The 25,387-nt window shown below is 36.6% G+C and overlaps 1 protein-coding gene across 4 annotated transcripts in view; it reads right to left on the bottom strand.

Annotated features, from left to right (window-relative positions):
* DIAPH2 (diaphanous related formin 2) overlaps window positions 1–25,387 on the bottom strand; it is an 868,194-nt gene that overhangs the window by 461,870 nt on the left and 380,937 nt on the right. For all 4 annotated transcript variants that reach the window (XM_057538261.1, XM_057538259.1, XM_057538260.1 and 1 more), the window contains 2 exons: window positions 20,692–20,793; window positions 18,751–18,845 (listed from right to left, as the gene is read on the bottom strand). In XM_057538261.1, coding sequence (XP_057394244.1) covers window positions 18,751–18,845; window positions 20,692–20,793 — 197 coding nt within the window. The remainder of the gene's footprint in view (window positions 1–18,750; window positions 18,846–20,691; window positions 20,794–25,387) is intronic.

The following is a 25,387-nucleotide window of genomic DNA, read 5'->3' as shown; positions in this document are numbered from 1 at the left end:
TGTGGGAATGGGAGGTAAGAGTGGCTCTAATGAATCTTCAGTCAAAGGATCAGTAAGAATGCATGATGAGCTGGGATGAGTCTCAGGCAGAGTCAAAGAAGAGAGAAGGGATGAAAAGAATTCCAGGAGATAAGGAAAGGAGGTCTTTAGTTGGGGTATAGAACAAGAAGATGAGTTCTTTTGGGGAATGCTCTTTCAAGGGATGGTTGAACGTTTAAGTCAAGAGTTAATTATCTTTACTAAATGGCTAGAAAAGGTGAAAGACTAGGGCTAAGTAGACATCCAAGGGACTTGTCCGTATTTGTGTTCTATTTGTTTAGTGTTTTACCAGTTTGCACATATGCTCATATTGAATTGTTATAATAACCCAGTTTTGGAAGTACACATATCCCCCCTTGTATATGCAAGAAATTTAAGGTTAAAAGAAGATAAGTGACTTCTCCAGGGTTGCAAAGGGTTTAAGTGACTAAAACCCAACATAATGCTTTTTTCCCCCACTATACTGAGAGTGGTATTTTAAGAATAAACCACTGAAGAGTAGAAAGTCCGAGGAGATGATGTAGCAATTAGTCACAGCACTCAAGGGAAATAAGGAGACACTTTATTTACTTTTCCTGAGAAGCAAGTAATTTTTCAACTCTATTCAACTATATACATTTAAGAAAAATTATAAAATGAAGGCCAAAATATTTACTCTTATTTATCTCAGAGAGCTGAAAGACTTCATTTCATTAAAAGGGGCCATCGCTTTGAATCCTTCATATGGGATAAAATAAATGATGGTCTTATTAGTATTTGAACTACACTTTCATTTTACTAAAATGCTGCTTATTAATGCGGAAATGAAATCCTATGCCCCTTATATTGCATTAACTAAAATTAAGTCTTTATTTCTTGGCACCTAATTATACATTTCACAACACAAACAATAATGAATGTCAATGAAGACATTTCAATCCTGGAAGAAAATATTTTAAACAATAATTTAATTTCTACTCTGACTTCCGATGATAGATATTGCATGAACTCTTTAATTAGTAAACTTTTTGTGGCTACTTTTTATTGCTGTCCAACAGTAAGCTTCCAACCTCCTCACTCATCTGCATATCACAACAGGGAAAAACACAGACCAAACAACAGGAGAAAAAAAAAAGAAATCAATGAACTGGGCATCACATGAACTGAGTTGTGATCCCAGATTGGCTGTGTGATATAAACTTCTTTGAGCCTCAGTTTCTCCTTCCATGAAATAAGGGAAATGAATAAGAGAATTTATAAAGTTAATTTTAGCCTTAACTTTTGATGGTCTCTAATTCCATGATCGAGATACAAAGGCAAAATTAAATTTGAGTACAATGTGTACAGTCTGGAAGACAATGAGGTATTCTAGCAAATACCTCATAGAAGACAGGTTCCACAATTGGAAGAGAAGGAAAATTAAGATCTTTTAAACATTCCATCATGTAGAATTCTCTGTATCACATCTGCTCTCACTCATATGCTTTCTTACCATTCCTAGGAGGTTATCTTGCTTGCAAACTTTCACATAAAGCCAGAACTCAGCAGGTTACACCCATCTAACAAGTCTCCCCTTTCCTTGCTGTCATAAAGCAATCCCACCTTCCTATTTCTGGCCAACCCAAAACACTCTTGAGGCCATGCACTGTCATTAGCACTGTCTGTTACCACTGTCATCTAAGCTTATTTAGCCCCTAAACTTTTAATGTCTTTTGTGATTCTTTATTAGAACAAATACTCAAAGTAGCTACTAAATTATAACTAATTATTTGGAATGCATCACAACATTTCTGATTAACTCTGTAATATGACAAATTCTTCTACCACCAAAACTTTAGAACAAGGTCATGTTCTCAATTTCAGGTACTTTGATTTTTATAAAATATTGTTTACTAATACTCAAACTAAAATATACAATTTCATTCACAATAGATATTGGTAATTTCATAAAGTCATGATTTAATATATGTTGGCATATATTTTAAATGATTCTAAGTATAAAATATATGATTCTAATACTACCCAACATACTAAAATAAAATACTCCTAAACAAATAAAACACAAATATAAAAATGCCAGGCATTTATCTAAAACATTTTCAGATCATTTGCCCTAAGGACCTCAAATTATGATAGCCTTATCTCATGCTTAATGATAGTACAAACATTGAAAGTTAAATTTTACGACATGAAGACATGAATAACTTATAATAATATAAATTCAACAACAGTAAAAACTGTGGGAAACAATTGGTGGATAAAATTTTGTTACATTAATTCAAGTGGAATATTAAAGATCTACAAAACACTTTTAAAATGTTAAAAGGTTTTGATAACATCTGAGAGTCCCCAGTCTCACATCTGCGAGTCCCCCAGTCGGCTCCATCAACCAATTCTATCTTAATTCAAGTATATTTGTCTACTTGAAAGTCTACATTTACCTTTGCAGCATGCAAATGAGCAGAACTACAGAATAAGGAATGTGATATAAAGGATCAAAGAGGTTGAAGTGAGGCTTCTGAATTATCCTCTCAAAAATGGTAGACTATTCCTGGAGATTTCCTTTGTCCCTATTTGATGTCTCTGTTTCTGAGATTCCAGACAGTGCATAGTAAGCAAGACGCCCTAGGAGAATTATCACCCTGCTGAGATTCTTTCCATTAACATAGAAAACTGAGCACTGACTATTCAACTAAACGTTTTGCAGGAGGATGTTTGGAAAAAAAAGCAAACCTAACTGAACTGATCCCATTCACCTCAAAAGTCATTTGTTGTATCCTTACCTTGTAACCAGCACTGTGCTAAGGGGACTTTCATGTATGTTTAACTTAATCCTCATAAGAGACTCATCACCTCTTTAGAGGATAAAGACAACGTGCCCGGAGAGGCTAGGTAACTTTCTCAGGCTCACATGGCTGGCAAGTGGCAGAGTTGGGATTCGGACCCAGCTTTTTGACTCCAAACTGAAGGTTGTTATCACTATACTATTTGCCTTACCTAAATGACATATTTTTAAAAAAATAAACATAAGGTTTTTTAAATGGTGTAAAGTGAACTGTTCAACACTATTGAGTTGTTAATGTAAAACAACAACAACAAAACCCATCTAGTACATGATAAAGGAAAAAAAATCAAATCACACTCATAGAATTGTCTGTATTCACCACTGAAAAATAATTAAGGCCTATATTTTAAACAATGCTTGATATTTGCAATTTAATGAGAATGCATTCTATCAGAATTTGAACTTAACATGAACACTTTACATTCCTGGGAAAGAGATTTTTTTAAACACATGGAATCAAGTTTTGGTTTTGCCTATAATAATCAAATGTCCAAAACCTCTGTCATGAGGGTTTCCAATGAACATAGAAAATAAAAGCAAATGATTGGAAGCTTATTATCTGAAACCTTACTACCTGTATTTCAGAAATGAAAATAATTCTTCAGACAGTTCTAACCAGGGACAATTTTGCCCACTCGGGGACATGGGTCAATGTCTGAGGCATTTTTGGTTGTCACAACTGGTGGGCTGCAACTAGTAGGCAGAGGTTAAGGGTACTGCTCAACATCCTACAATTTACAGAACAGCACTCCATAAAAAAGAATTAGGTCCCGCCTTAAGCATACGCTTTCAGCACTTGTCAAATAATTTAAAATTTATTTATTGTGTAAAATTTAAGACATACAAAAATATATATATAATATAATGACTCTATGTGCCTACCACTGAGCTTAAGAAATAAAGAGCATTCAGTCTCTCTTGTGTATTCCTTCCTGACTGCCTCTCAAAAATATTTTGTAAAGAGATTAAAATACCCATCATGTTATATCTATATTACACTGTGTTAAAGTATGTCATAGCATGTTAACTACACTCTATTATGTTAAATTATACTGTAACTATCATATGACTTTACTAGAATTGAAGACTAGGTACCGTTCTTCTTTACATAGGAGATCTAGAATTATAATAGAGCATTGAAAAAAACAATATGGTAAGTAAATATTTATTCCTTGTATACAGAAAAGAATGTTTTGATTACCTACTGAATGCACAAAAGAGGAAGTGGTTTTTATAGATATAATCAATTACAAAGGTGTTATACTTCATTAAATATATGACTGGCCAACAATCTTTGGATTCAAAGAAAATTAATATAGTAAAAAAAGAGTAGGAAGATAGTACGAAAAAACAGTGTAATTGTTCTCCATCTCTGTTAGTTTAATTGAGGGCATTGGCACCTGGACACTCTGCCCTCCATTTCTCTTGGGCTGAGAGACTTCGGCTTTTTGTCCAGAGGGAGTCTTATAGCTACAAGTTAGAGTAGGGGGTGTTGGGTCTAACCTTGCTTCTCATTTCCTAATTCAGGGTTCTGGAAGTCTAAGGAAAATAAGGGCACTTTCCAAGTTCTACAATTGCAAGGGAATTCCTAGTCAACCCCAAACATCATCTCACATCAATAGACTCAGTGGACCTGTAGTATGGAAGGGCCAGAATTTTAATGAAGTTCTACCATGGCTTAAAGTCTACAAGGCCGCATAAAATATGATCTCTGAGGCCACATCTTGCTCAACTATTAATAGGACCTATGCTTTGTTCAAAGTATAAATAGGCTAAACTTTTTTTTTTGCATTTTAAAAATATGGTTTACAGTATGACTAGTACAAGAAAAATTAATGAATTGTTTAAAGCTACCTCTTCTTTCTTTGTGAAACAGTCTGGTATCAATTGTAGAAAACAGCACAACCAGTAATGGTGACAATTGAAATACCGGTATTAATCAACAGTAGACATAGAGGGGATGAAAATAAATAGTCATCACATTTGCTTGGAATAGGTGTGATTTTACCAACAGACTGAAAGTAGCAAACAAGGGCCAAAGAAAACTTCAGTGAAGGAAGGGTAAAGAAAAGAAAAAAAAAAAATTACTCAACTAACCAGTTAGAAGCAAAAGATGAAAAAGAACAGCAGCTCACAGATACAAGTATTTTGAGATTACAATAGCATGACATAAAGTAACTATTTATTCCTCCATGATGAGAAATGGGAAAGAAATGTTTTGTGATCGTTGCCATCATTGTTAATGTTTCATTTTCCCTAAAGAACTATGAAAATGAACGTGGTAAATACAAGTTGTTATTTCAGACAAAAATGTTTTCAAATTCTACAATACTAATGCCATTATAGCCTTAATTGATATACTTGTAGTCTTCTAAAATCATCAACCCTTGTAAAGTGCATGTACACATGCAGAATCACAAGCCTGCATAAAATACAGATGGTCGATAACCACGTAAATAGATCAATGATTACAAAGATGGATTGAGGAGACAAAAACGAGCTCTACTATTACACATGCATGAATTTCCTGACTATAAGAATAATTATGCTCTAGAACTGGTTAATTTAGGGAAGTTGAAGAATCTTTTTTCCCCGCAGAATCGATAGATACCCATCTATCTTTGATGACTTAGGAGGAGCATTGCCTGGAATCAGGGGAATGGATTGTATGACCTTTGCTCCACTCTCATCATTTTGTCAGGACCCAACAATAAGTTCTATAAATCATAAAATCTGTTTTGAGACATAACATTTGAAAACATAATCATGTGGTTACCTGTAGACCCCTACACATTGGGTTCAGAGTTGGATACTTGAATGGGTTTCAGAAAAGTAACAGAGCCAGCATAAATGGAAACTATCTGGGGAAGAAAAAGCCAGCTGGAATATTCCCGTGCATGTGAATGCAGCTCTTTTTCCCCTTTCCTGTTTGTCCATTTCTGTTCCCCTCTAACCTTAAAAGAACCTAGTTATAGGAATGAGATCACTAAACTATTGAAACTAACTCCTGACTTACGCTCTCCTGAATGCACACCATGCCTTGTCTAACCTGTTGATTCCTTTCCTAAAGAGGAGTAAGAATGTAGAATTAAGCAGATAAAAATGGCTAGCTCTCTACCCCCTACAGCCCCCTTAGCAATCCTGCAGGCAGATCATGCAGGCAAAATAACATCTGAAGAGTCAGCCAGTCTGCATGCAATGGAGAATGATGCAGAACCCAACCTCCTGCCTCGATAATTCACTGAGATTCTCCCCCACTGCCATTTCTCCCTTTAAAAACTGTCATGGCTTAGCAGAATCTTCGGAGTTGGTCTCTGGATACAAGTCCACCTCTCCCCAGATTGCCAGCTTTTCTGATCAAAGCACCTTTCCTTTCTACCAACACTTGCCTCTCGAATTATTGGCTTATGAGTGGCGAGCAGCTAAACCTGAGCTCAGTAACACATGTATCACAGAAAGACATCTGTGGAGGTATTTCTGTAGTTTCCAGGTAAGAAGGAGATACCCTAGAGCTCTATTTCACCAAGGGAGAATTATTTAGAACGATTAGGAACCTTTACACAAAAAAGAATTTATTTAAATGAAAGAAAAGAAGAAAGGAAAGGATGGGGGGAAGAAGGAAAGAAAGAAGGAGGGAAGTGAGACAGAGTAGGAAAAAGGGCGGGAGGAAGGGAGGAAAGGAAGGAAAATTCAGAGAAAACAAAGCGGGTGGAAGGGGAGCAGAAAATATTATACTGGACAGTTGCATGCCCAACAGGAATGCATCTGTCCCTTAAAAATAAGGGCAACAGAGACCAAAAGACAATAAATAGAACATTTGCTTAAGGAATACAGGTGTCTAGTAAATAGTGTGGATTGTTTGAAGAAAAACTGCAAGAAAATAACTACTTTAAGTACGACACTACAACTGAGGATATCAAGAGAGGTCTCTTTTCCCCTGATATCATTCTCTTATTCATCACTCCTCAAAACTCTCTCCTGTGCTAGCTTGTGTGATGCACCAAAGAACCTGGCACTCCCTCTGATATGCTGGCTCCCTTTGTTCTGATTTCTCTAACAACATCCATCCCCTCAACCTGTGTGGTCTCCAGAAATGTGGACCTTAACGTTCCAATGGTCACTTTTTTCACTATCAACCTCAAGAATTTCTCTGGTCTTTAAACTAGAACAATCATTTCTTTGCAAATGACTCCCCAAATCCTTAATTTCAGTCATCATCTCTATTCTGACTTCCAACACATATTCTAATGCAATGTATCCGTAAAATTTTCTCCTCTACCCTGGAAGTATTTTCTCTCCCACATGATTTGCCTCTTTTTATTAGTAGTACAACCATTCTCTCTATCACCAAGATTTTTCGATGAATCTTTTCTTTGTAACTTCTTATTTATCCACCTTTCCTCTTTTTTCTCTACCCACAATGTATTGCAGGGCTTCATTGTACCTTATACTTGTTTTTCTGTTTTTGTTTTTGTTTTTTTTCAGCCATGCCACGTGGCTTTGCGGGATCTTAGTTCCCTGACCAGGGATTGCACCCAGGCCCTCAGTAGTGAAAGCATGGAGTCCTAACCACTGGACTGCCAGGGAATTCCCCTATACCTTATACTTGAAATTACAATTATCTCCCCATCTCTAATCTCTTTTCACAAAGCCATTTGGCATACTGCAGCTACAGAAATCTTCCTAAACACACATGTAAACATGTCCAAATCCAATAGCTTGGCATTCAAGTTATCTACCAGGGGTCAAAAAGCCTGATGCTTATAGGGACTAGGAATAACTCAGAGTGGGTAAAATGTAGTGGGGGGTGGTAGGGCCTGTGGCAAATGGGACAGTATGTAACACTCAAATTCTACCATTTAAGCACTACAAAGGCCAAAGAAAACATATTGTAGGTCACTAATTTGTGATCTCTATGCCTCAAGAGTATGACCCCAACAAATATTTTACATGCTCTTTCTCATTGCCACCCTACATGACTTCTGAGGCATATCAGAATATAAATATTTTCCTTTAGATGCTCAAGCCTTTGCCCACTATTCCCTTTTCCTAGCCTTCTCTAACTGAGCCCTAATAATGTTGCAAAGTCCAGTTTAAGTTACACTTCTCCCAAAAAAACACTGTAACCACAGGCCACCCAAACCTACAGCTCCCCTTCTGTGAGCCTCTGTACTAGTTTCTTTCTATTTTTATTAGATTTTATTTTTTAGAGCAGTTTTAGTTTTACAGCAAAACTGAGCAGCAAAATACAGAGAATTCCCATGTATTTCCTGCCCTTATACATGTATAGCCTCACCAACTATCAACACCCTCCCCACTAAAATGCTACATTTGTAACAACTGTTGAACCTACACTGACACATCAATATTGCCTAAAGTCCACAGTTTACATTAGGGTTCACTCTTCCTTTTGTACATTCTATGGGATTTTAACAAATGTATGACATGTATCCACAATTATATTACCACACAGAATAGTTAGTTTCACTGCTCTAAAAGGAGCAGTGGTTGAGAATCTGCCTGCCAATGCAGGGGACACGGGTTTGAGCCCTGGTCTGGGAAGATACCACATGCCGCGGAGCAACTAGGTCCGTGAGCCACAATTGCTGAGCCTGCGCGTCTGGAGCCTGTGCTCCACAACAAGAGAGGCCGCGATAGTGAGAGGCCCACGCACCGCGATGAAGAGTGGCCCCCACTTGCCGCAACTAGAGAAAGCCCTCACACAGAAACGAAGACCCAACACAGCCATAAATAAATAAATAAATAAATAAATAAATAAATAAATAAATAAAAATTTTAAAAAAAAATCCTCTGTGCTCTGCATATTCATCCCTCCCTCTCCACTAATGCCTGGTAACCACTGATCATTTTACTGTCTTGCGATATTTTTAAGGGAAACTTCTAAGTCATGTAACTGGGAAACTTTTTCTTTTTAAAATGTTTTTTCCAGTTTTATTAAGATATATAACACTGTGAAAGTTTAAGATGTAAAATGTGATTATTTGATATATGCATATACTACAAAATGATTATCAGAATAAGGTTCCTTTAAACACCCATCACATATACAATGGAATATTACTCAGCCATAAAAAGAAATGAAATTGGGTTATTTGTAGTGAGGTGGATGGAACTAGAGTCTGTCATACAGAGTGAAGTAAGTCAGAAAGAGAAAAATAAATACCATATGCTAACACATATATATGCAATCTAAATAAAAATAAATGGTTATGAAGAACCTAGGGGCAGGACGGGAATAAAGACGCAGACCTACTAGAGAATGGACTTGAGGACACGGGGAGGGGGAAGGGTAAGCTGGGATGAAGTGAGAGAGTGGCATGCACATATATACACTATCAAATGTAAAATCGATAGCTAGTGGGAAGCAGCTGCATAGCACAGGGAGATCAGCTCGGTGCTCTGTGACCACCTAGAGGGGTGGGATAGGGAGGGTGGGAGACACAAGAGGGAAGAGATATGGGGATATATGTATATGTATAGCTGATTCACTTTGTTATAAAGCAGAAACTAACATACCATTGTAAAGCAATTATACTCCAATAAAGATGTTAAAAAAAAAAAAACACCCATCACAACATATAGTCATAATTTTTCTTTATTCTGGCAAGGACTTTTAAGACTTACTCTCTTAGCAACTTTCAAACATACAGTACAGTACTATTAACTATAGTCACCATGGTGTACATTACATCCCCAGAACTTATTCATTTTATAGCTGGGATTTTGTACCCTTGAGCCAGTTTCATCCATTCTCACCTTCCCTCCACCCCTGGCAAACAAACAACAATCTACTCTGTTCCTATGAGTCTGGTTTGTCTTAATTCCACATATAAGTGATACCCCACAGTATTTGTCTTTGCCTGACATATTTCACTTAGCATAATGTCCTCAAAGTCCATCCATGTTGTCACATATCACAGGATTTCCTTTTTAAAATCTGAATAATATTCCTGTGTGTGTGTGTGTGTGTGTGTATACATACATACATACATCACAACTTTATCCACACATCCGTCAATGGACACCAAGGTTGTTTGCATGCCTTAGCTATAGTAAAAAAAAAAAAAAAAATGCTGCAATGAACATGGACATTTGGATCTCTCTTTGATATGGTGATTTTATTTCCTTCAAATATATACACAGAAGTGAGATTTCTGGATCATATAGTAGTTCTATTTTAATTTTTTAAGGAATCTCTGTACCTTTTTCCATAGTGGCTGTACCAACTTACATTCCCTCCAACAGTGCACAAGAGTTCCCTTTTTTTCATATCCTCACCAGCATTATCTGTCTTTTTGATAACAGCCATTCTAACAGGTGTGAGGTGATATCTCACTGTAGTTTTGATTTGCATTTCCCTGATGATTAGTGATACTGAGCACCTTTTCATGTACAGGTTGGCCATTGGAATATCTTCTTTGGAAAATGTCTACTCAAGTCCTTTGCCCAATTTTTATTGTAGTGTCTTTATCTGGCTTTAGTATCAGGGTAACGCTGGCCTCAAAAAATGAGCTTGTGAGTGTTCCTTCCTCTTCAATTTTTTGGAAGTGTTTCAAAAGGATTGATGTTAATTCTTTTTTAAAGGTTTGGTAGAATTCACCAGTGAAACAGTCTTATCCCAGACTTCTCCTTGAGAGGTTTTAAAATACTGTTTCAATATCCTTAGTCATTACTGATGTGTTCATATTTTCTATTTCTTCAGGATTCATTCTTGGTAAGTTGTATGTCACTAGGAATTTATTCATTTCTTCAATTAGTTGGTATCTGTTTATAGTAGTCTCTTAAGATCCACTGTATTTCTTTGATATGGGTTGCAATGTCTCCTCTTTCATTATGATTGTATTTATCTGAGTCTTCTCTCTTTTTTTCTTAGCCTAGCTAATGGTTTGTCAAATTTACCTTTTCAAAAAATTACCTCTTAGTTTCATTGATCTTTTCTATGGCCTTTTACTCTCATTTATTTCTGCTCTAGCCTTTATTATTTCCTCCCTTCTACTAACTTTGGGATTAGTTTTTGCTTATTTTTCTATTTCCTTGAGGAGTAAAGTTAGGTTGTTTGAGATCTTTCTTTCTTCTTGATGTGTTTATCCCTATAAACTTGCCAGTTAGAATTGCTTATTTATCCCCATCCAATAAGTTCTGGTATGTTGTGTTTCCATTTTGATTTGTCTCAAGGTATTTCTTTATTTCTTCTTTTTTCCTTCTTTGATCCATTAGTTGTTCAGGAGTGTTATGTTTAATTTTCATGTTTCTATGCATTTTCCACCTTTCCTCCTGTTATTGATTTCTAGTTCTATGTCACTGTGGTCAGAAAAGATATGTGATACAATTTCAATCTTCTTAAATTTGCTATCTATTAACTATCGTATGATCTATCTTGGAGAATATTTCATGTGTACTTGAAAAGAATATGTAGTCTGCCTCTGTCGGATGAAATGTTCTGTATATGTCTGTTAGGTTCATTAAGTCGTAGTGTTGTTCAAATCCACTGTTTACTTATTGATTCTCTGTATGGATGGTGTATCCATTGTTTAAAGTGGGGTACTGAAGTCCCCATCTATTACTTTATTGTTGTTTATTTCTCCTTTTAGCCCTTGTTTTAGTTCTATTAGTATTTACTTTATATATTTAGATGTTCCAATGTTGGATGCATAAATATTTACAATTGTTACATCTTCTTGATGAACTGACCACTCTGTCATTACATAATGACTGTCTTTGTCTGTTTTGACCATTTTTTTGCTTAATGTCTATTTTGTCTGTTGTAAGTATCACAACCCTTGCTTTCTTTTGGTTACTATTTGCTTGAAGTATCTTTTTCCATCCCTTCAATCTCAAGCTATGTGTGTACTTAAAGCTAAAGTGAGTCTCTTATAGACAGAGTATCTTTTAATCTTGTTTTTTACATTCAGGCTATTCTATGTCTTCTGATTGGAGATTTTAATACTTTTATCTTTAAAGTAATTGATGATAGGTAGGAACTTGCTTTTGCCTTTTGTTAATTGTTTTCTGAATGTTTTGTTCCTTGCTTCTTCTAATGTTCTCATCCTTTGAGATTTGAGTACTTTTTGTGGCAGTATGCTTTGACTCCTTTATCAAAATCTTTTCTGTATCTACTATAGGCTTTTCCTTTGTGGTTACCATGAGGCTTACATAAAATATATTTATAACATCCTAATTTAAACTGATAACAACTTAATTTCAATAGCATACTAAACTTTATAATTTGACTTCTTGCCCCCCTCACAGTTTACATTATTTTAGGTTACAATTTACACTTTTTATAATGTGTACCTAATGACAGATTATTGAAGTTATGATTATTTTTAATACATTTGTTTTTTTAACTTTTAAACTAGAGTTGTAAGTGAATTATGCAACACCATTATAATATTAGAGAATCTGACTTTGGCTACATATTTACCATCACCAGTGAGTTTTACACATTCATATGTTTTTACAGTTTAAATTAGCATCTTTTCATGTTAGCATGAAAAACACCCTTTAGTATTTCTAGTGATGATGAACTCCTTCAGCTTTGTTTGTCTGAGAAAATATTTATCTTTTCTTCATTTCTAAAGGACAGCTTTTCTGGGTGGACTGGTCTTGGTTGACAGGTGTTTTTCGTTTTTGTTTTTTTTTTCTTTCAATATTTTGAATATATCATTCTACATTTTCCTGGCCTGTAATATTTCTTTTGAGAAATTCACTGATAGTCCTGTAGGCTTTCTTCACTCTTTTTCATTCTTTTTCCTTTTTACTCCTATGACTGGATAATTTCAAATGGCCTACCTTCCAGGTCACTTGTCTCTCTTCTGCTTGATCAAGTGTGATATTGAATCTCTCTATTGAATTTTTCAGTTCAGCCATTGTATTACTCAGCTCTAGGATTTCTGTTTGTTTGTGTGTTTTTTTGATGGTCACTTTTCCTTTGTTCAACTTCTCATTTTGTTTATGCATTGTTTTCCCAATTTTGTTTAGTTGTCTTTCTGTGTACTGCTATAGTTCACTGAACTTCTTTAAGAGGATTATTCTTAATTATTTTTCAGAAAGTTCATAGATCTCCATTTCTTTAGGGTCAGTTATTGGAGTCCTATTAGTTTCCTTTGGTGGTGTCATTTTTACCTGATTCTTTGTGATTCTTGACTCCTTGCATTAGTATCTGCACATTTGAATAAGTGGTCTTCTTTCCCAGAATTTATGTTTGCTATCACAGGGTAAGATCTTCACTCATCAGCCCAACCTGGGGTACTAGATGAGTCAGCTGGTAGCATTTTTTGGCAAGTGGGGCTTGCTATTGGAGTCCCTAGTTGGATGACGCTATTGCCCAGTATCTGAGGTCAGAGGGGGTGCCACTGGTTGAGCTCCACTGTTGGGTGTAACTGCTGGCTGAGCTCCACATTCAAGCAGGGCTACTGCGTGGATACCCAGATTGAGTGGGGCTACTGACTGTGCTCTGTGGTCAGGTGGGGCCACTAACTGGGTTCTGTAATCACCTCTGGTCAGGCGAGGTGAGAGGCTGTGTTCCCGGGTAGGGTGGTGCTACTGGTTGGCAAGTGGGCAGGGCTATGAATGGGCGTTGCAATTGCTCCTGGTCAGCTGAGGTCTCAGGCTGTGCTCCTTGAGTGAATGGCACTGCTGGCTGGACTATGTTCAGTTGGAGCTGCAGGCTGTGCTCTGTCATCAAGTAGGGCTTCAGGCTGTGCCCTAATGTTGCACAGGGCTGCAGGCTGGGCCTCACGACCTGTTAGGCTACTGGCTATGCCCTGACCGGGCTCTCTGGTGGTGAGGGACTTCCAACTGTATCCTGCAGTTGGGTGGGGCTAGGGACTGTGCTCTGTGGTCAGGCACGGTCACTGTCTAGGGTCCCTTATCAGGTGAAGCAACAGGCTATGCTCCACAATTGGGCAGGGTAACTGGCTGGGTTCCCTGCTTGGAGGAGGCTGCAGGTCTGGACAAGGCTAGATGTTCAGCAATCGGGCAGGGTCTTAGATTGTACTCTGCTGTTGGGTGGGGTTATAGTCTGGACTCCGTGGCTCAGTGTTACTGCAGATTGGGCTCTGAGACTATCCAGGGTCACTGTTCAAGCTCCCTGGTTATGTGGAGCCAAAGAGTATGCTTAACAGTTGGGCAAGGCTGCTTGCTTGGCTCTCCGACCAAGCAGGGCTATAGCATGGGCTCCACAGTGGCCTGGGTTCTCAGGCTAGGCTACTTGGACAGGTAAGACTAGAGGCTATGCTCAGCAGTTACACAGGGCTGCAAATCTGCTTTCCAGCCCAGGCAGGACAGCAGAACAAGCTCCATGGCTGGCACAGCCCATTGACCAGGCACCCAAATCAGGCAGAACTGTCCACCGAACTCTCTAGCCAGATGGGGCCACCAGTTTGGCTCTGAAGATGAGCAGAGCCACTGGCTGGGATCTCTGCTTGGGCACTGCTACAAGCAGAAATGCAGTCTGCCAAGATCTAAGTGCTGTTGCTCTAAGCCCCACCTCAACTTCTCCACCTCTAGTGGTTGAGCCCCACAGATTCCCCCAGTTATCTCTATGAAGTGTGGCCCAAATGGTCCTTCTGGGAAGCGTCCCACAGTGCTGGGGTGCTAGACGTCCACCTAGGGTTCTCTTTTTCCATTGGAGAAACTATAGGCCCAGGGGGCCCTCTCAGTGCAGTGCTGTGCCAGTCTGGGGAGGGGCAATGTGGTCAGAATGTAGCTGATCCTCTCACCCTTCTAATGTGGTACTTTTTAGTCTGCCATCTCGATTGGCAAACTTTTCTGTACTAGTTTCTATCCTTTTCGTTTTTGCCATGAACTCTTTAACACCAGCTTACAGATCCCTTCTCAGAGTAAAGTAAAATACATAAAAATACAAAAGAAACCAATTATATTGAAATAGTTATCAAGATATTTAAGAAAATAAATTGTGATATAATAATAGATGTGCTTCTTGATTAAAGCATTAAAAAATAAGATCTAGTGGCAGCTTTAATAACTAGTGTAATTTTGAAGTAGTAATGACTGTAAATAATATTTCAAGATATCTGCCACAAATTTAATGTGATAGGAAAACATTTATTATTTCTATTAGTGACAAAGTTAGAGGTACTGTTAATACCACTTTGGTCTGTTGCCTATATTGTTAATCAGATGAAATACTAAATATTAGTTAGCAGGTAAAGAAAATAAAGAGGCAGTATTTTTCACATCTAAGTTCAGGAGCCCCTGAATTCTCTCCATGGGTCTCCCAGGGGCCTTTGGACCCCTGGTTAAAAACCCCTGCTTTATACATATCTTTGTAATTATTCTGCAGCAATTTTATACTGCCTTCTATGTTAATCATCTTTTTTCTGCTTAGGCTTTGTGAATATGACCATAATCTCCCTACCAACGTGAATTTCCTCAGCATTTAAGAATCATTTGCATGCACTGATGTTCTAAAATAGAATATACTGTTATTTTTCCTTCAACGCTTGAATCACTTTTTTAAAACTGCTAATTTCTTTTTTTTTTGGTCAATGTTCTATATGTAAATGTGCCTACAAATATTTCATTTTTACCACTGATGTCCTAAAAATACTGGTCTTAGAGTTTTCTCTCAATAGATCAAATTAAATTACACTAAAGTAGATTTTCAAAGCTGAAATAATAACTCCAAGAATCACCTAAATTTAGTACACATTATTTGGAACTAACTCATAATTGCATATATTAGAAGCTCCTCAACAATCTCAGGATATGGTGTACTTTTTAAGTGTTTCTATGTGTTCTTGTAAGTATTTTAGGACTTTTCAACTTCTTCCGTATAGTGAACTTGGTTTCTAGCTTCAATTTAGATATTTTGAAATAAAGGAGACATTAATATTTTTATTAATAACCTTAAATTTGGGGCTCTCTTTTGCTGATTAAATTAACATCTGGGGGTTTGTTTTTGTTTTGTTTTGTTTTGTTAGTAAAGGATTTATCCTGCCAAATAACTAAAATCTATTAGTTGTCTGGCAGGAAAGAGCCTATTGACCCATACTAGGAGAGATAATACTGGTGTTAATTCAAGTCTCTGGGAAGCAATGTGTCCTTAATTGTTTTTTGTTGTTTTTGTTGTTATGAGGAGACAACCATGCCACATGAGCAACAAACTATGATTATGCATGGATGGAGTTTAGCACTGTAATCAAATAGAACTTACAACAAAGTTAATCTGATGATACATATTTAATGCTATGCATTATCAATGTGCTACATGGTAATTAGTCATAAATGGTAAAGAGCTCCTTCGAATGGCAAATTGATGTTACTTTTGCATCACTGAAGCAAACCTTTTCTAGGATGGGAGGGAGAAAGGCAGTGGTGATCTAGTCTTTTCTCTGGCCTGAGGGAAGCAGTCTCCCTTGGGTACTTGAAAATCAAATGACGGTTTCTACCCAGGACCTTCCTCCTTACTAGAAGATACTCAGACATTGGATTTGTCTGCATAAACGCAATATTAACTTTCATAACTTAGATGAGTTATTCACAATTTGTGCCTCGTACCCAAGCAGCACAATTCCAGTCATGCATACTATTAAATTACATGTTAAATTGTTTTCTCCTACAAGCAGAAGAAAATGAGTTTTGATTGAGCAGGGTAAGGAATGAGAAGAAATTTTAGAGTATCTGGCATCGAGGAGGAAGGCAATCCAGCTTGGAAAAAAGTCTTCAGTGGCCTGCTTTAAACGAAAGGAAAGCACAAAATTGTTGGGGCAAAGGATGCAAGTGATAAAACACACAGAGATGTGAAAAAGAGAAAGATACAGGCTTAGAAAAGGGAATGGATGTCTAGAAAAGAGGAAGAGATGAGACAGAAAAAGGTTAACCCATCCCCAGCAAACAGGAAATGCACGGAAGCAAGGGGTATAACACTCGCAGAAGGAGCCTGGCAGGATCTACACTTCGTGGTTCTCCTTCACTCACCTTCCGAGATTTAGCATGATAATGTGATTTCACAAGCAGTCCTTTTGACTGCATAGTGGATAAGATTAAACCAGCTGAATTCAATAATTTAGACATAATTTACTGCCTTCTCCAAATTGAAAGCAATTCCTTCCTCCCGACTGGACCAGGCAATTTAAAGAGAGAAACAAATATGTATCGTTTATGCTACAAAATCAAGTGAAACAGAAAAAAAAAAAAATCCCACGTAATACATTTCTATATATACATTTTTAAAGCTTGTTGCATATTAGAGGGCCATTCATAAGTGGGACCCCTTCTGTTTCTTACATTCCCTAAAGAGCTGAAAACATGACTTAAAAAATAATAAATGTTTTTAATGTTACTGGTAAATAAATATCACAGTAGCATTCTGCATATTTACATTCTTTTTTATTTACTAAGGCATGTGAAGGAAAAGCTACAGTTTTAATGGGCAAAATAAATGCCTACATTGATTAATTCTTCAAACTATGGTTCTCTTTTACTAAAATCTGATCATACAGAAAAGACTAGAAAGCTTCAACTACTGAATAGGAGTCAGATGTTTGTTTGCCTCTTTGTACTTTAAAATGAAACTGTCCAACTGGATAAAAAGAGGGAGAACTAAGTCACATTTAGGCTTTTTAACTTGCTCATTCTGACTACTGTGCAAAGAATCACGGGAATAAGGCGGGCAGGACAAATGTGATCAGCTCTCCATTTCAACTCAGAGAACTCTGGACTTGGCTAGCTGGACAAAGAAAACACATTTTTCAAAAAACTTTTCCACAAGGGAATTTCTTAGCACAGTGTAACTTTCGTTGAGGTTTAATAAAGTTGTGTCATGATAATAAAGAGCCTACATAAACTCATTAACCCTTAGTCCTACAGGATAAACTGTAATGCAAGCCTACACTATGCAATGGAGAAACTTCTATATAGACACAGCCTGCTCAAATGACAGACACTGGTGCTCTGAGATTTAGAGACAGTCTAAGGGGAGGTATAACAAAATTGTTACAGCATAAACTACTCAATCTTCTTAAAATCAAAGCAAGCCACGTGGCTCAAAAACAAACAACAACAAAAAACCTGCAATGACTATGCCCATCCATGAAATACCTTGCAGTTCTTCCTTCCAAAAATTAAACCAGACAGGGTCAAACATATGAAGAATTCTAAGAATTAGATCTAATAGAGTGCTTTATTCTACCAAGCAGTTTATTTGGTGTAATCCTCACAGTGACCTAGTAATGTCAGATGAGAAGATAGGGCTTTAGCAAACTGACATAGTTTGCCCATAGGAGGCAGAACAATAGAATAAAAAGAGCAATGGCTTTAGAGTCTTGATAGGCTTTGTTCTGAGTCTCAGCTCTACTACTCTGCCACTTACCAGCTAGGTGACAGTGGGCAATCTCTCTAAGCCTCAGTTTCCTAATGTGTAAATGAGGATAATAGTACTTATCTCATAGGACTGTTGCAGGATTCAATGAGATAAAATATATAAAGCACACAATCCCCAGCATGTTAAGTGCTTAACAAGGGATAACTTTACCATTCACCCACTGATCCTGAGGAAGCTATTTTAACCTCTTGGCCTATACACTTTTACGTCCATACAATGGTAATAACAATATCTACTTAAGAGTGTCATTGCGATGATGAAATAGATGCAATTTTATGTACAGAGGATGATGCGTCTACATGTGCACACACTTAAATTTAAAAGGACACATATCTAATAAATGGCAGACACATACCTAGAACCTAGATCGTCTGAGTCCTCTTACCGTCCACACAGCTAGATATTCCTAATTCTACTATCCAAACATAGAAGAACATTTTCACACAACTCCATTGAAAGGACAGCAATCTAGAAATACCTGTGAAAATGAAATTTAAAAGCAAAATATGCAAGTTACCTGAATTAAGGCCTCACTCAACATGTCTTCATTAACCTCCAGAATGATGTTTTTTATATCTTCATATGGCATACGATATGATCCTAGGAAGATAGCTAAAATAAAAATTGATTTTATTGAAAAGAGAGCAGCATCACAATTTTAAAGTCCTAATAAATACCTGATTCCCATTTCATACACTCAAAATATGAAATTCCTGTCACTAATATTACTCTACAGAATTATGAACAAACAAAAGTAGCTTCCATTTGATGGACTATACTACTCATCTAGGCAAAATGGCCTATTAGCTCAGGGTCTAACGTTTACAGCTCATGCGTATTTATATACAAGATAAAACTACTAACAGCACTGATGACTACATGCTTATGCATTTTAGATGAAGCTAATACAAAATAACCCATGAAAGGTTAGAAATTTTATCTCAAGTAGGCCTTTTAATTCAACGTAGAATTTACCGTGGAGATTGTCAGATGCATCCAATACAGCCCTTCTCGAGAATGACAGTAAAGTAACCCGATACTAAGAAAACCATATCAATCTACTTTGCAGGTCTCCCACATAAGAAGAAATTAAAGTGTCTGAATCTTCGATGTTCTCTGCATCCCTGATGACGTTCATGAGGTATGCTATTAGTTGCTTTTATGTTGAATCAACGATTTCCCTTGTCAACTTTTTCTTAAATGGATATGTATTATGTCATATGGGAATAATTCAACAAATTATACCTAGAAAAGCTTACACTGACTCAGAAAGCGTTGTTCAACAATACATTCCACTTTAACCTCCATTGAACATACTTTTTAAAGAACATACATGTGTTCTTATCACCAGAACATAAATATATTCCTAAGAAGTTTTTTTTTTTTCATGGAGAGGTCTATATGCCTTCACTGGTACCTAAAGAAAAAGCATCCTCCCCTGTCCAGGCAAATGATTACCTAGACATAAACACCAAATGAGACCTCCATAATCCAAATAAATAATGTTGACAGATATCAACTAGCAATTAAGATCATACTACTTTTTTTTTTTTTTTTAAAGTACAGAACATCCACTTTATTAAAAAAAAAGGACTGTCGGGTAAGCAATGTACACAGGCAAAACAGCTATTAGGAGACTGCTTTTCTGACAGCAACATTCCTACTGACATAAGAATGAGAATGACGAGTTGTTTATTTTAATCTGATTCTCTATAGCACACTCCTTCACAAAATAAACTCCCAAGGTATTTCTCTGCATACTTAGAAATGCTTGATGTGCTGAAATTTCTCATACATAGTGTTTTAGTATCCTCAGAATATAAACACAGCATACTGTGGTGACACACACACACACACACACACAAAAAAGCTAAATTTAATACAGAGTGGAGACTATGTCAAAAAAAACTTAGGACCTGTGTAAATGAAGATGGGTTTAACTGTCCAGCTACTTTAGGAAAAGCGTATTTAATGGTTGACTGCTTTGTTAAAGGCTTTAAGGTTCACTAACCAGTTTTAAAGTACAGTGGTTAACAACTAGCTCACATCACAATTCCTTCAAATATAAAGTAAATAGTAGTAAAAGGATTTGCCCAATGTGACTAGTGAATATTCTAAAACTATCACTCCCAGGCCTAGGCAGAAGGAAAAAAAATATAACACTCTTTTCAACTCTGCCTTTCCTATCACTGTGGCCTCTAACAATGCTGAATGATCAGTACTTTCCAAAGCTTTATTATTCATAAATTTCACCTGGCCTAGCCGAGGCTAAATTATGGTAGTCTCTATTATGGCTGAATGACAAAAAGGCAGCCTAAATCATGTTTACACAGAATTTTGTTCCTAGTAGGTGCTAAATATACCTGTTCAAAGAAGTTACAACTTTGTTTTAAATACATCCAACAACCCCTCACCACCACCATCACCACCACTCCCTACTGAGAAAATAATCACATACAAAGATTCTGGGCTGTTTTGGGATCCAAAATTCTCAACTCTTTCACTTTCTTCTTTGTAGGCAGGGTCTTCTTTTCTTCAAAAGCTTCTGCATTCTTTTGAACTGAAAGAAAAATGTGGATTCATAAATAATAACAGTGCTAATCCAAATACACAGAATCACATTAGTAAGGCATATTAACTACATTAATAAAGCTCATGCCCAAATCAATAAATGGGTTTATTTCATTAGTTCAAGGAAGAGGATAAACATAAAAATATAGACCTGTTTAGAGGTTTCCCTACAAATTAAATATCAGCACTTAAGCGAAAAGATAAGACAAATAGAACCAAAAATCAATTGCTGCTTCTTACCTAATGTGCAGCATTAATTACTCCTTAACCAGGTTCCTACAGCAGTACTGGAATTAAATATATAGTAAAATCTCTCTAATTTGGACTAATTGAGGAAAAAGGCAGATGTGCATTTATCCTAAAATATGCTAAAATTTAGGCAGGTCTTTAATTCAGTGAAATTGCTTTAAAGATATCTAAGGTAACTTTAACTGCTAAACAGGTTGCCATATAAAAACTCCTGCTGAGACCGCTTTGAAGAATAGACATGAAACATTTGCAAGTTAGACAACAGTTAGCACCTATTTGCATACTCATAATTAATAAACCTCAAAGACATGGTCTTTTCAGTAAGTTCCCTTTGTCTCCCTCACCATTTTTTAGTGCTCTTTGCTTTCTTTGAATGAAAGATTTATTTATGCTATATTCAGAAGGTAACCCTTGAGTTCCAAGCAGTTAAAATGTCCTGAAACCATGAGGAGTGACAGTGCCAAGGAGGGGCTTTAGACCCCCATCACTTCCACCAGCCCTCTCTCCAAACAAGCCATCCCCCAAACCAAAGTGAAAAACAACATCCTGTCTGCTAAGAAAATGAAGATTTATGTCAAATCCCTAAACCCCTCCTACATAGAAATTCTACAGCTACCACTATATTCCTGTGTTGGCAGTTTACCTCTTCTAATATAAAAACAGGGTTGTAGGTAATGGGAAAAAATATGAGAAAAGTAAAGCCAACATTTGTCAGTCAAGTAGAATGATATGCTCTTGGCCCTAAACTCTTGCTGCTAAATTTCATCACTAAATCACATGGCCATCATCATGCTGTTTCTTTATTACTTTTAAAAAATATAATGTCATTTTGAGGCAATCAGTATTTATCTGATCTTTGTTAAGGAGATCACAAATGACTTACTGATTTTCTTGAGAGGAAAAGTAACCCACGACCACAGTAGATTTTTTGCTAAGCTATGTGTTCACAGATGTGAGCATCTGGAAAACTTTCTAGAAGGCATCAAAATATTGTGGGTCCATTAAGACACCCCCCTTTGTTTTACTGGTGCAAAATATATGAAAGTTAAATGAACTTACTACAAAAATAACAGAAAAAAATAACTACCTGAATAACTAAATTCCTAACAGTTAGTGCTAAGCTCTCTACAAGTACGACCAACCTAAAGTGATGGAGAGTGTAATCCGGCTAGGTAATTACACTTGACAATCATGATCTTATAGGAGTGCCAAGTAGTTTGCCATGTTTATGCAAGATAAGAGAGTTATTGGTCAACTGGAAGAAAAATGACTTTTAAGATATTCTTTTAAAACCATCACAAGTGTTCCCCCAAAGGATCTAAGACTACGGTGTCTCTCCTATAAAATAATCAGCATTTTAATTTATCCTAATTTTCAAGCCACTCCCAGCTTAAGACAACTCTATATAAAGAAATAACAGTCCAAGAGTCAGTCCTTTTGTCAATAAAAAAATTATCTGAATTGTATTGAAATTACTTCTAGTATCATTCAGAAATGCGTCCTAGTCAAACAGATTAGTCAAGAAAACTGTCCTAATCTTTCAATATGCCTTAAATCCCACTATGGGAGACTAATTAACAAAGTACATATACAATGAAAATGCTATAGTATGAAAGACATATTAAGGTTATCCTGCAAACTAACAGACTCCTGACTAACCCAGGCATATATAATGCTCATTTTGTACGACTTCATATTTTTGCTTTTTTAAAAAAGTATATTTCAACCTCTCCCCTTTTCACATGAACAGACTGTTTAAAATTAAGATTAGATCTCTTAAATATCTTGAGTTCACAGTTTTGTTTTCTGAATCCTAGTATATTTTCCTTGTATTATACAATTTGGTTTTATCTTGGGTTCAAGAAATGGTAAGAATTCCATGAGTGGGCACTGCTGTTCTGAGAATCATTAGAGCAAAGCTAGTTTAAAATAACTCCTTAACTAGACAGGCTTTCAGAAACAATAATGTTTTCACCAGGATCAGTAGATATTGACCAGTGGCTATTATCACCTTTGGCTTTCTTGTCTTTAAAAGCATTCCTTAGCAATCACAACCACAGGCTTAGATAAATATAGAATTTGAAGAGAGGCAATGATGTATGAAACTTATCTATATAGTATTGAAGCTTTCCTATATTAAAAAGTTCCTGCTTTCATAATGACTAGAAAATGCCACTTGTCCTAAGATGCTTTTATTTCATATATGTTTCTAATACTTACAAAACTTAAATATTCCATAACTTAATTTAAAAAATGGATAATCCCATAACTCGATTAAAACTCAAATAGATATCTCTCCAAGGAAGACATACGGAATGGCCAACAGGCTTATGAAAAGATGTTCAACATTGCTAATCATAAAGGAAATGCAAATCAAAACCACAATGAGATATCACCTCACACCTGTTAAGATGGCTATTATTTAAAAAAAAAAAAGATAAGTGTTAGTGAGGATATAGAGAAATTGGAACTCTTGTACACTATTGGTGGGAATGTAAAATGGTACAGCCACTAGCGCCACTAGGAAAAACAGTATGGAGATTCCTCAAATAATTAAAATAGAACTACCATACAATCCAGCAATCCCACTTCTGGGTATATATCCAAAAGAATTGAAATTCAAATCTTGAAGAGTTATCTGCACGCCTATGTTTACTGCAGCATTATTCACAATAGCCAAGATATGGAAACAATCTAAATGTCCATCAAAGGATGAATGAATAAAGAAAGTGTGGCATATACATATAATGGAATATTATTTAGCTTTCAAAAAGAAGGAAATCCTCTGAAAAGCCAAAGCAATCTTGAGAAAGAAAAACGGAGCTGGAGGAATCAGGCTCCCAGACTTCAGATTATACTTACAAAGCTACAGTAATCAAGACTGTATGGTACTGCCACAAAAACAGAAATATAGACGAATGGAACAGGATAGAAAGCCCAGAGATAAACCCATGTACCTATGGTCACCTAATCTATGACAAAGGAGGCAAGAATATACAATGGAGAAAAGACAGCCTCTTCAATAAGTGGTGTTGGGAACACTGGATAGCTACATGTAAAAGAATGAAATTAGAACACTCCTTAACACTATACACAAAAATAAACTCAAAATGGATTAAAGAGCTAAATGTAAGGCCAGACACCATCAAACTCTTAGAGGAAAACATAGGCAGAACACTCTTTGACATAAATCGCAGCAAGATCTTTTTTGACCCACCTCCTAGAGTAATGAAAATAAAAACAAAAATAAACAAATGGGACCTAATGAAGCTTAAAAGCTTTTGCCCAGCAAAGGAAACCATAAACAAGACAAAAAGACAACCCTCAGAATGGGAGAAAATATTTGCAAACGAAGTAACGGACAAAGGATTAATCTCCAAAATATCCAAGCAGCTCATGCAACTCAATATAATAAAAACAAACAGCCTAATCAAAAAATTTGTGGAAGACCTAAATAGACATTTCTCCAAAGAAGACATACAGATGGCCAGCAAACACATGAAAAGATGCTCAACATCACGAATTATTAGAGAAATACAAATCAAAACTACGAGGTATCACTTCACGCTGGTCAGAATGGCTGTCATAAAAAAAAATCTACAAACAGTAGATGCTGGAGAAGGTGTGGAGAAAAGAGAACCATCTTGCACTGTTGGTGGGAAGGTAAATTGATACAGCCACTGTGGAGAACAGTATGGAGGTTCCTTGAAAACCTGAAAATAGAACTACCATATGACCCAGCAACCCCACTGCTGGGCATATACCCAGAGAAAACCATAATTCAAAAAGATACATGCACCCCAATGTTCACTGCAGCACTATTTACAATAGCCAAGACATGGAAGCAACTTAAATGTCCATCAACAGAGGAATAGATAAAGAAGATGTGGCACATATATACAATGGAATATAACTCAGCTATAAAAAGGAACGAAATTGAGTCATTTGTAGAGATGTGGATGGACCTGGAGACTGTCATACAGAGTGAAGTAAGTCAGAAAGAGAAAACCAAATATCGTATATTAATGCATATATGTGCAATCTAGAAAAATGGTATAGATGATCTTATTTGAAAAGAAAAAATAGAGACACAGATGTAGAGAACAAACGTAGAGAACAAATGTATGGATACCAAGGGGGAAGGAGAGTGGGACTGACATATATACACTATTTTTTTTTTTGGCTGCATTGGGTCTTAGTTGTGGCACACGGGATCTTTCGTTTTAGTATGTGGGCTCTTCATTGTAGTGTGCGGGCTCCAGAGCATGCAGGGTCAGTAGTTGTGGCGCATGGGCTCTCCAGTTGTGGGGCATGGGCTCCAGAGTGTGTGGGCT

Source organism: Balaenoptera acutorostrata, chromosome X (genome assembly GCF_949987535.1).
Source record: "Balaenoptera acutorostrata chromosome X, mBalAcu1.1, whole genome shotgun sequence".
Taxonomy (NCBI): Eukaryota; Metazoa; Chordata; class Mammalia; order Artiodactyla; family Balaenopteridae; genus Balaenoptera; species Balaenoptera acutorostrata.
Note: the sequence above shows the minus strand (reverse complement) of the source record. Positions and strands in the feature narration are given on the sequence as shown.